Source organism: Rana temporaria, chromosome 8, assembly GCF_905171775.1.
Source record: "Rana temporaria chromosome 8, aRanTem1.1, whole genome shotgun sequence".
NCBI classification, from domain to species: Eukaryota; Metazoa; Chordata; class Amphibia; order Anura; family Ranidae; genus Rana; species Rana temporaria.
In genome coordinates this window covers 5,635,016-5,646,149 of record NC_053496.1, presented here as the reverse complement: position 1 = coordinate 5,646,149, position 11,134 = coordinate 5,635,016, and the positions used below count along the sequence as shown (strand labels likewise).

Here is an 11,134-nt window from a genome sequence, read left to right as displayed (position 1 = left end):
TCTTTTTTTTAATAATATTATTTAAAAATAAAAATAAAACATAATAAAAAAAAAAAATTATAAAGTCAAGCAAGAGTGAGGCACTGTGGAACCTGAATCTGCGGTATGTTCAGGGGGAGGCGACACAAATAAATGATGGTTATCTACAATGACCTGGGTAAAAAACAATAAAAAAATAGTAATGACATTGACAAGGAAATTCCTGCAGGCAAATCTGTTCAAAGTAGGGCAAATAACTCCCCCCAACGCTGCAACACAGAAGGTCAATGAACCCTTCAACGAAGACTTGACAGCGTACATAAATGCTCAAGAGTAAATTTTACGCTGAGGGCTGTATGACGTGTCCTACATCCTTAGGCATCCATAGTAAACTCTGGTCTACAATAACTCCCAACCTCTGTTGCTGCCACTGACCACAGGTCAGGTTTTCTGGATTTCTCATCAAAAGTATGGGGAAAAATAATTGGTGTGCTCCTTTCCGGGCTGATGTCAGTTTTGACAACCTCCTTGTCTCAGAAAAAGAAAGAAGATTATGTCCAACCTCAATTAGTGGCCACCGGGGACTAGTGCTTCACCCTTAAGTACCCCAAATGTTTATGGATTTCCCAAAGAGGAAAGGGGTTTATTAATAATTTAGTGCCACGTAAAATTACCTTGGTGAGAGCAAATCTCAATTCTGGTCTGCTGTTGTCTGACCTCAGCTTGTGGCCACTGAGAACTACTGCTTCTCGGTTTTGGCCTCAAGTACCTCAAAAGATTATGGATTTCCGAAAGGGGGAAGAGGTTTCAGATCAACTGATACAGTAAATCACCTGTGCAAGACAGAGAAAATTCTGGTCTGTTGGGGGTACTTGATTGAACACAGTGGAGACCCTCCAGTAAACAGATTGGTGTAGAAGTTAAATCACACAGGGAATAATGGTGTATAGTCAATAAGTCAAGGCATCCAATCGGCATTCTCTTCATTATTGTAGTCAACCAACTGAAATCTGGTTATTGAACTTCATCCATCACTGCTCTTTTGCACATCCTTGAATAAGCTAGTTGGCTTGCACAAAATGTTGACTTTACTGTGATAAACCTCAACTATGGCGAGTAGTAACAGCTCCTCATTAGATAATCCTAACTCTAGACCAGTGGTCTCCAAACGGTGGCCCTTTGCTTGCCTTTATCCGGCTCCTGGGGCATTAATCCTTCCACTGATACAAGACGCTATTCTGCCAACTGAAAAAAATTGGGCACCATTCCTCCAAATGATACCAACAATGGGCACTATTCCTTCTCCTAATACCAAATGCCATGTTTACTCCCAATGACAGCAGCAAAATTATCACTCCCCCAGTCCAGCCCCCCTAATGTCCGAAGGCCAAAAAAAAAATTTGGAGACCCCTTACTCTGGACTATGAACCATTCTTGCTCCTTACACTTCTCTAGAAATCCTTGACTATACGTGTAACCAAGACATAGAAAGGAATTCTGTGGCATGTTCCAATGGAGTCTTTAGTCAAAGACATCAACAGAACCATGGGGGAACCAGTTAGGGTAAAGGGTCCCTTTATACAAGCCTAGGTTAGCACTATAGCCAGTGGCATGTTCCAATGGAGCCCTGAATCAAAGACAACAACGGAACAATGGTGGACCCAGTTAGAGTAGAGGGTCCTAAATACAAGCCTAGGTTAGCATTATAGCCAGTTACAAGTTTCAATGGAGTCGTTAGTCAAAGACAACAGAACCATGGTGGACCCAGTAAGGGTATACAGTCCTATATACAAGCCTAGGTTAGCACTATAGCCAGTGGCATGTTCCAATGGAGCCCTAAATCAAAGACAACAACAGAACAATGGTGGACCCAGTTGGAGTAGAGGGTCCTAAATACAAGCCTAGGTTAGCATTATAGCCAGTGGCGTATTCCAATAGAGTAACGGAGTCCTTAGTCAAAGACAACAGAACCATGGTGGACCCAGTAAGGGTAGAAGGTCCTATATACAAGCCTAGGTTAGCATTATAGCCAGTGGCATGCTCCAATGGAGTCCTCAGTCAAAAGACAACAACAGAACCATGGTAGACCCAGTTAGAGTAGAGGGTCCTATATACAAGCCTAGGTTATCATTATAGCCAGTTACATGTTTCAATGGAGCCTCTGGTCAAAGACATGGAACCTTCATCTTTTTTTATCTCATGTTCCTGGGATTGCCTTATCTCCCTTTCCCCACACAGATTGCACTTAAACCTGACAGAGGGGTCTAACCTTTGCCTATCCAAATCTTCTGCGTTTTTCCCAGTAACTCTAGCCTATAGTACGAATTACAAAAAAAATGGGAACGTGTAACTGTACAAGTTATGCAAGTATATATTTAAATAAGTTTAAAAATTATGCAAAACGTGCATAACGATATAACGATACCAGAAAACCGCAAAAAAAACAGAAAAAATAAAAAGAATGCATAGTAACAATGTGACTATTTGGGCTCTTTGAGCCTCGTGGTTTTCTGGCGTCACAGATTGAATGCTGGTTCAACCACAAAACATGTGACCGGGTCACCCTAAAATTCAGTGCGTGCACGAAAATGCCACTCAGGATAGCTTTTTAAGTGGAGGGGGAGAGTTTGGCATTTTTCGGGATCTACCCTTCTTAAAATATGCCGTCCTGAAACGGTGCACCGCCCACCTCCCCTCCTTCCAATGACACCCCCCCCCCTCCCATCCCCCCTAGGACACAAGAAACGCCTTTTTGTCGGGAAGCAGTTACAGGGTCCACAGTACCTCAGTCCCTCTTTAGCTCTCACAGTAACCCCTTTCCTAGAAAGGCATGACCTGAAGTAAAGGGGCTCATTTTAAAATGTCATTTTTTATTTCAATTTACAGGTAGATAAGTTTCAACTTTTTTTTGTATTTTTTTTTTGTATTTTTTTTTCTCGCCTTTATTTTAAAACAACTTTTTTTGTTTGTTCCTCCACATGGGCCTGTTATACACATATATATATTTATTTGACGGGTCGTGGGTGTGTTGTGTGTTTTTTTTTTTTTTTACTGTGAAGCCTGTGAGGTCGGGTTTTCCGATTTGCTCTCTTGACTTGAGGGCGGTTTGCTGTTCCAGGGACTGTTGGCGCCAAGTGCGGGAGAGTTATTGAAGCTGTCCTCATCATCAATCCCATTGGCGGCGTCAAATTGAGTGTTCTCCAGGCGGGTTATCAGTCGTTCGTCTTCATCTCCAAACTCTCCTCCCATCAGGGTTGGTTCGCCCACCACCATTACATCCTGAAAGGGAAGATTTCCACAAACATAATCAAGGTAGAGGCGAGTCCCTCCCTTCCACAACTACGCGTGGTCACAATCGGCTTCTTGAAGCTCAGTGGGCAGCTGAGGCCTGCAAAAATGCATTTAACATAAGTGTAGTAGGATGAAAGCCCTACCGCTATCACATAGAAGCATGTGTAACTCATTAAGCCCTACAGCCTAGGGAAATCCCATAATATTAGACATTCAGCCCTACAGCCTAGGGAAATCCCATAATATTAGACATTCAGCCCTACAGCCTAGGGAAATCCCATAATATTAGACATTGAGCCCTACAGCCTAGCACAGTGAAGGTGAACCTTGGCAATATGGAAATGTAGTTTCAAAAACATCTGGGGTGCCAAGGTTCGCCATCACTGGCCTAGGGAAATCCCATAACAGATATTGATGCCTACAGCCTATGGAAATCCTATAATTGACATTGATCCCTACAGCCTAGGGAACTCACATAACAGACATTGAGCTCTACAGCCTAGCACAGTGATGGCGAACCTTGGCAACATGGGAAATGTAGTTCCAAAACATCTGGGGTGCCAAGATTCGTCATCACTGGCCTAGGGATATCCCCTTACAGATATTGGACCCTACAGCCTAGCACAGTGATGGTGAACCTTGGCAACATGGGAAATGTAGTTCCAAAACATCTGGGGTGCCAAGGTTCGCCATCACTGGCCTAGGGATATCCCCTTACAGATATTGGACCCTACAGCCTAGCCTATGAAAATACTATAACCGACATTGATCCCTACAGCCTAGGGAACTCCCATAACATAGACATTGAGATCTACAGCATAGCACAGTGATGGTGAACCTTGGCAACATGGGAAATGTAGTTCCAAAACATCTGGGGTGCCAAAGTTCACCATCACTGGCCTAGGGATATCCCATTACAGACTATGGAAATCCTATAACCGACATTGATCCCTACAGCCTAGGGAAATCCCATTCACTAGACAATGGTGCATTTACTGTATCAGCCATGTTGGATGATTTAATGCATGTAAATATTAATGTGTACTTTTGGGTTCTACCTAAAGGGGGTACCTAAAGACAAACTAAAGTTTTACACTTAATTTATAGTCCTTTGTTGTAAAAAGTTAAATGTTGCCTCTCGTCTCCCTACTCTACTGCTTTGTGTTGGCAGAGCTGAGTAACAGCCACACCTCTCTTCACAGGGGCGTGGGCTTTGAGCTCACAAAGCTGAGTAACAGCCACACCTCTCTTCACAGGGGCGTGGGCTTTGAGCTGGCAGAGCTGAGTAACAGCCACACCTCTCTTCACAGGGGAAAGGGCTTTGAGCTGGCAGAGCTGAGTAACAGCCACACCTCTCTTCACAGGGGCGTGGGCTTTGAGCTGGCAGAGCTGAGTAACAGCCACACCTCTCTTCACAGGGGCGTAGGCTTTGAGCTGGCAGAGCTGAGTAACAGCCACACCTCTCTTCACAGGGGCGTGGGCTTTGAGCTGGCAGAGCTGAGTAACAGCCACACCTCTCTTCACAGGGGCGTGGGCTTTGAGCTGGCAGAGCTGAGTAACAGCCACACCTCTCTTCACAGGGGAGTGGGCTTTGAGCTGGCAGAGCTGAGTAACAGCCACACCTCTGTTCACAGGGGCGTGGGCTTTGAGCTGGCAGAGCTGAGTAACAGCCACACCCTTCATCCCTGGGGAGTGTGCTTTGTACTGGCAGAGCCGAGTAACAGCCACACCCCTCATCATGGGGAAGGGGGATTTTGTACTGGCAGAGCTGAGTAAGGCAGGGCATAGATGGATCGAAATTCCGCTGCTTCAGCAGGAACAAACACAATTTTGACCCGTCTATGGATGGGCTGGTTGTACTGAAGCTGATCCATCAATGGACTTCAGTACAACCAACCTGTTTTTTTTGTGAGATAACTGCTGGCTATAGTTTCTGGCAGTGATCACTGTATTCTGACGGCTGGGAAATCTCTCGCTGTCAGAAAACAATAGCGCAGGGGAAGGGATTCCCCCATCAACACTCAATCTGTAGATGGGGGAATTGAGAATTTTTTTTCCCTTCAACACAAGGTTAAAAAAGGAAAGAAAATTGCATAATCTGTGGCATTCTTAACAGACACATCCCTTATCCCCGTGGAAGAGGCTTTGTGCTGGCAGAGCTGAGTAACAGTCACACCCTTCATCCCTGGGGAGGAGGCTTTGTGCTGGCAGAGCCAAGTAACAGCCACACCCCTCATCATGGAAAAGGGTCTTTGTAAGGCAAGGGCATAGATGGATCGGAATTTGGCTGGTTCAGCAGTAACTGGCCAAATTTTTGATCCATCTATGGACAGGCTGGTTGTACTAAAGTTGATCCATCAATTGGCTGGGAAACCTCCCACTGTCAGAATACAAATAGGGCAATGGAAGGGATTCCCCCATCAACACTGACTTGGTAGATGGGGGAGTCAAGCAATTTCTTTCCTTCAACCCGAGGTTAAAGGAAAGAAAATGTAATATTCTATGGCTTGCTTAACAGTCACAACCCTGATCACTGGGGAAGGGGCTTCGTGCTGGCAGAGCTGAGTAACAGCCACACCCCTCATCCCTGGGGGGGGGGGGGAAGAGCTTTGTGCTGGCAGAGCTGAGTAACAGCCACACCCCTCATCCCCGGGGAAGAGCTTTGTGCTGGCAGAGCTGAGCAGCAGCCACCCCTCATCCCTGGGGGGGGGAAGAGCTTTGTGCTGGCAAAGCTGAGTAACAGCCACCCCCCTCATCCCCGGGGAAGAGCTTTGTGCTGGTAGAGCTGAGTAACAGCCACACCCCTCATCCCCGGGGAAGAGCTTTGTGCTGGCAGAGCCGAGTAACAGCCACACCCCTCATCCCCGGGGAAGAGCTTTGTGCTGGCAGAGCCGAGTAACAGCCACACCCCTCATCCCCGGGGAAGAGCTTTGTGCTGGCAGAGCTGAGTAACAGCCACACCCCTCATCCCGGGGGAAGAGCTTTGTGCTGGCAGAGCTGAGTAACAGCCACACCCCTAATGCCCGGGGAAGAGCTTTGTGCTGGCAGAGCTAACAGCCACACCCCTCATCCCCGGGGAAGAGCTTTGTGCTGGCAGAGCTGAGTAACAGCCACACCCCTCATCCCCGGGGAAGAGCTTTGTGCTGGCAGAGCTGAGTAACAGTCACACCCCTCATCCCTGGGGAAGAGCTTTGTGCTGGCAGAGCTGAGTAACAGTCACACCCCTCATCCCTGGGGAAGAGCTTTGTGCTGGCAGAGCTGAGTAACAGTCACACCCCTAATGCCCGGGGAAGAGCTTTGTGCTGGCAGAGCTAACAGCCACACCCCTCATCCCCGGGGAAGAGCTTTGTGCTGGCAGAGCTGAGTAACAGCCACACCCCTCATCCCCGGGGAAGAGCTTTGTGCTGGCAGAGCTGAGTAACAGTCACACCCCTCATCCCTGGGGAAGAGCTTTGTGCTGGCAGAGCTGAGTAACAGCCACACCCCTCGTCCCAATGGAGGGTGTGTGTCTGACCAGGCCTGCTTTGTTACATGGGGAGTCTTTTTTTGGTGCCTTCTGGACTGCACAGTCACGTTTTGCACAACGGCTCCAATAGGGGAGTGGACTGTGCAAATGGAGACTTTAGTCCATCGTCTAACCTCTTCTATTTTTCCCTGCTATTTCAGTTGGGCTTTAAGATAAAATTGATGGGCGCCAGGGGCTACTTGGCAAACGTGAGGTTACAAAAGACTACATAATATAATAAATAAATAAAAAAGTGGAAAGTCCTTGAAAAGAACACAATGCAGAATTCTTATCACATACCTCCTTATTCTTTAAAAGTACATCTAAAGCCAAAACTTTTTGGTTTTGGATAGAGTGAGAAGTTGTTTGAACCCTCTTTTTTTTTTTCCGGTCTGTGCCTTGCTGGGGAGATTTCTCCTTTTTCTTGTCCTGGAAACCCAACAGGGAGAAAGAGGTAACCTCTCCTAGGGACAATGACCATCAGAACAAGTAGAGAAGGAGAATCCCTCCAGAAGAGACGCAGGTAGCATCAAAACCTGATAGGGGTTTCAACACTTCCTCACTCATCCCAAAATTTAAATAAATAAAAACACTTTAAAAAAAATCCCATGCTGAATATAGTAAAAAGCTCCCAGCTAGAAATACCTTTCCAGCATCAATACTTAAAGCGGGAGTTGACCCAAATTTTTTTTTTTTTAACATTAGATTGAGGCTCATTTTGTCAAGGGGAATCGGGTGTTTTTTTTTAAAATCGAAGCCGTACTTACCGTTTTAGAGATAGATCTTCTCCGCCGCTTCCGGGTATGGTCTTCGGGACTGGGCGTTCCTATTTGATTGACAGGCTTCTGACTGTCGCATACATCGCATCACGAGTAGCCGAAAGTCGGTGCGGCTCTATACGGCGCCTGCGCACCGACGTTCGGCTACTTTCGGAAAATCGTGACGCGCTGTATGCGACCATCAGAAGCCTGTCAATCAAATAGGAACGCCCAGTCCCGCAGCCCATACCCGGAAGCGTCGGAGAAGATCTCTCTCTAAAACGGTAAGTACGGCTTCGATTTAAAAAAAAAAAAAAACACCCGATTCCCCTTCACAAAACGAGCCTCAATCTAATGTTAAGAATTAACTTTTTGGGTGAACCTCCACTTTAAACCTCAATTCCTATCTGCATAGTAACATTGACCCAACTTGGACCAATGCAAGTATACATATCCCACACCAGATAGATGCCCGTAGAAGCGGAGAATCACTGTAGTAGTTGCGCCTAATTCATTGATTCTTGATGTGTTGAGCGGCTGCCCATCTGCAGAGTGAACACAGGGGGGGGGTCGCTCGCTCAGCACAGACGTCGTTCACTGAAAGCCTTGCATTGTTCTCAATGAATACAGGGTGTTCTGTGATCAGACGCGGTAGAGATAGTTAGGTAGAGTTCCACCTTAAAGACCAACCTTTGATATGAAATTGAAGATGGGAAGCACAGACAACTACCATAAAAAGGCACCACCAACATGGCTCAAAGTACATCAGGAGCACCAAACCAAACGGGGAAAGACTTAAACCACTTAAGGACCCATTCACGCCGATATACGTCGGCAGAATGGCACGGCTGGACACGTACGTGGCTCTTTAAGCCCAGTCGTGGGACCCGATCCGAAGCTCCGTGACCGCGGACACGATCGTCGCTGGAGTCCCGCGATCGGTCCCCGGAGCTGAAGAACGGGGAGAGCTGTGTGTAAACACAGCTTCCCCGTTCTTCACTGTGGCGCGGTCATCGATCGTGTGTTCCCTTTTATAGGGAACCACAGTCGATGACGTCACACCTACAGCCACACCCCCCTACAGTTAGAAAAACACAAATGAGATCACACATAACCCATTCAGCGCCCTCTTGTGGTTAACTCCCAAACTGCAATTGTCATTTTCACAGTAAACAATGCATTTTTAATGCATTTTTTGCTGTGAAAATGACAATGGTCCCAAAAATGTGTCAAAATTGTCCGAAGTGCCCGCCATAATGTCGCAGTCGCGAAAAAAAAATAAAAAAAAAAAACGCTGATCGCCGCCATTAGTAGTAAAAAAAATAATAATAATAAAAATGCAATAAAACTATCCCCTATTTTGTAAACGCTATAAATTTTGAGCAATCCAAACGATAAACGCTTATTGCGTTTTTTTTTTTTACCAAAAATAGGTAGAAGAATATCGGCCTAAACTGAGGGAAAAAAAATAATGTTTTATATGTTTTTGGGGGATATTTATTATAGAAAAAAGTAAAAAATTTTGCATTTTTTCAAAATTGTCGCTCTATTTTTGTTTATAGCGCAAAAAATAAAAACCGCAGAGGTGATCAAATACCACCAAAAGAAAGCTCTATTTGTGGGAAAAAAAGGACGCCAATTTTATTTGGGAGCCACGTCGCATGACCGCGCAATTGTCAGTTAAAGCGACGCAGTTCCGAATAAAAAAACTGGCCGGGTCATTTAGCTGCCTAAAAGGTCCTGTCTTAAAGTGGTAAAAAAAAAAAAACACGCTTTGTTGGTTCATAGGCGTAATCCCATAAAACAGCCAACGCATCTCAGTGGCCAAGTCACTTCCGCCTTCATCCTGGCTTACCTTTATCCATGCTTTTATGGACTCAGAACTTAGTGTTACCAAGTCCCTTGAAGCTCTCTAAGCCCTCATGGCGGGGTAGTGGTTTGGCCCACCGAAACACGTTGGATGTTTTAGATGGTCACACCAAGATCATACAACGTGGTTTTGTACTATTTGGCTTGGTGTTCCTGGTGTATTTTTATGCTTGGAAGCCGACGTCCCGTACGCACGTTCCAGGTCAGTTGCTCACTAGGACAGTGCTGGTGAACCTCGGCACCCCAGGTGTTTTGGAACTACGTTTCCCATGATGCTCAGGCACTCTGCAGTGTAGTTGAGCATCACGGGAAATGTAGTTCCAAAACATCTGGGGTGCCGAGGTTCGCCATCACTGGGACTAGGACAACACTGCTGCCCGCACTTCTAAAATAAAAGGAAACACATTTATCTCCTTTGATAAATGGAAGTTCCTTGACAAGTTGGGAAAACAAGAGGCCTACAGAAACGAAGGATTGGTTTCCAGGAATTGTGTGCGTGTTTCCAGGTATAGTGACCCAATCAAAGAGACGGCAAGTCAATATACCGGGAGAGGGGGAGAGAGAGGGGGGGAGCGATTTCAAAGTTCAGGACAAGGACATGATATGCCGGCAAAGGGAGACACGAACTATGAAAATATCACCATCCTTCACCCGATTAGATGAAATGGTGCCATATGAATGCCACCAACTCATGAAGGAGACCTTTAAATTGAAAAGGCTTTAGCCATTTGAGGACCCTTTCACACACTGCATTAATAAAAACGCATGTCAACTAGTGCTGCCATACCTGCCACTATTATTATCTGTGAGAATTATTTTTTATTGGTTGAACTAGATGGACATTTGTCTTTTTTCAGCCAGACTAACTATGGTGCCTTGAAAAAGTATTCATACCCTTTGAAATTTCCCACATTTTTTCATGTTACACCCAAAAACGTAAATGTATCTTATTGGGATTTTATGTGATAGACCAACACAAAGCGGCACATAATTGTGAAGTGGAAGATAAATGGTTTTCATTTTTTTTTTTTTTTACAAATAAATATGTGAAAAGTGTGGGGGGGGAGGGGCATTTGTATGGTGCCCCCCCCCCCCAGAATCAATACTTTGTATAACCCCCTTTCTCTACAAGTCTTTTTGGGGATGTCTCTACCAGATTTGCACATCTAGAGAGGGACATTTCTGCCCATTCTTCTTCTTTGTAAAATATCTCAGGCTCTGTCAGATTGGATGGAGAGCGTCTGTGATCAGCAATTTTCAAGTCTTGCCACAGATTCTCAATGGGATTTAGGTCTTCTTGTCACTCTTCCATAATGGGCAGATTTGTGGAGAGACCACTAATAGTTGTCCTGTGGACAGATTCTCCCCCCTGAGCTGTGGATCTCTGCAGCTCCTCCAGAGTTACCACGGGGCCCCTTGGCTGCTTCTCTGATGAATGCTCTCCTTGTCCAGCCCGGTCAGTTTAGGTGGACGGCCATGTCTTGGTAGGTTTGCGGTTGTGCCATACTCTTTCCATTTTTCCGATGATGTATTGAACAGAAGCTCCGTGAGATCTTCAAAGCTTGGGAGATTTTTATTTTTTATTTTTTTATAACCTAACCCTGCTTTATACTTCACAGCTTTATCCCTGACCCGTCTGCTGTGTTCCTTGGACCTTCATGATGCAGTTTGTTCGCTAAGGTTCTCCAATAAACCTTGGAGGGCTTCACAGAACAGCTGTATTTATACTGAG

At 45.6% G+C, this 11,134-nt stretch overlaps 1 protein-coding gene across 9 annotated transcripts in view; it reads right to left on the bottom strand.

The window, feature by feature from the left end:
- Positions 1-2,998: 2,998 nt before the first annotated feature.
- LDB1 (LIM domain binding 1) overlaps positions 2,999-11,134 on the bottom strand; it is a 181,315-nt gene continuing 173,179 nt past the window's right edge. For 4 of the 9 annotated variants that reach the window (XM_040361227.1, XM_040361224.1, XM_040361226.1 and 1 more), the window contains 2 exons: positions 7,076-7,204; positions 2,999-3,258 (listed from right to left, as the gene is read on the bottom strand). In XM_040361227.1, coding sequence (XP_040217161.1) covers positions 3,028-3,258; positions 7,076-7,204 — 360 coding nt within the window. In that variant the 3' untranslated portion in view covers positions 2,999-3,027. Of the gene's footprint in view, positions 3,368-7,075; positions 7,205-11,134 lie in introns of all 9 variants that reach the window. The other 5 variants (XM_040361229.1, XM_040361231.1, XM_040361230.1 and 2 more) reach the window with 3 other exon arrangements.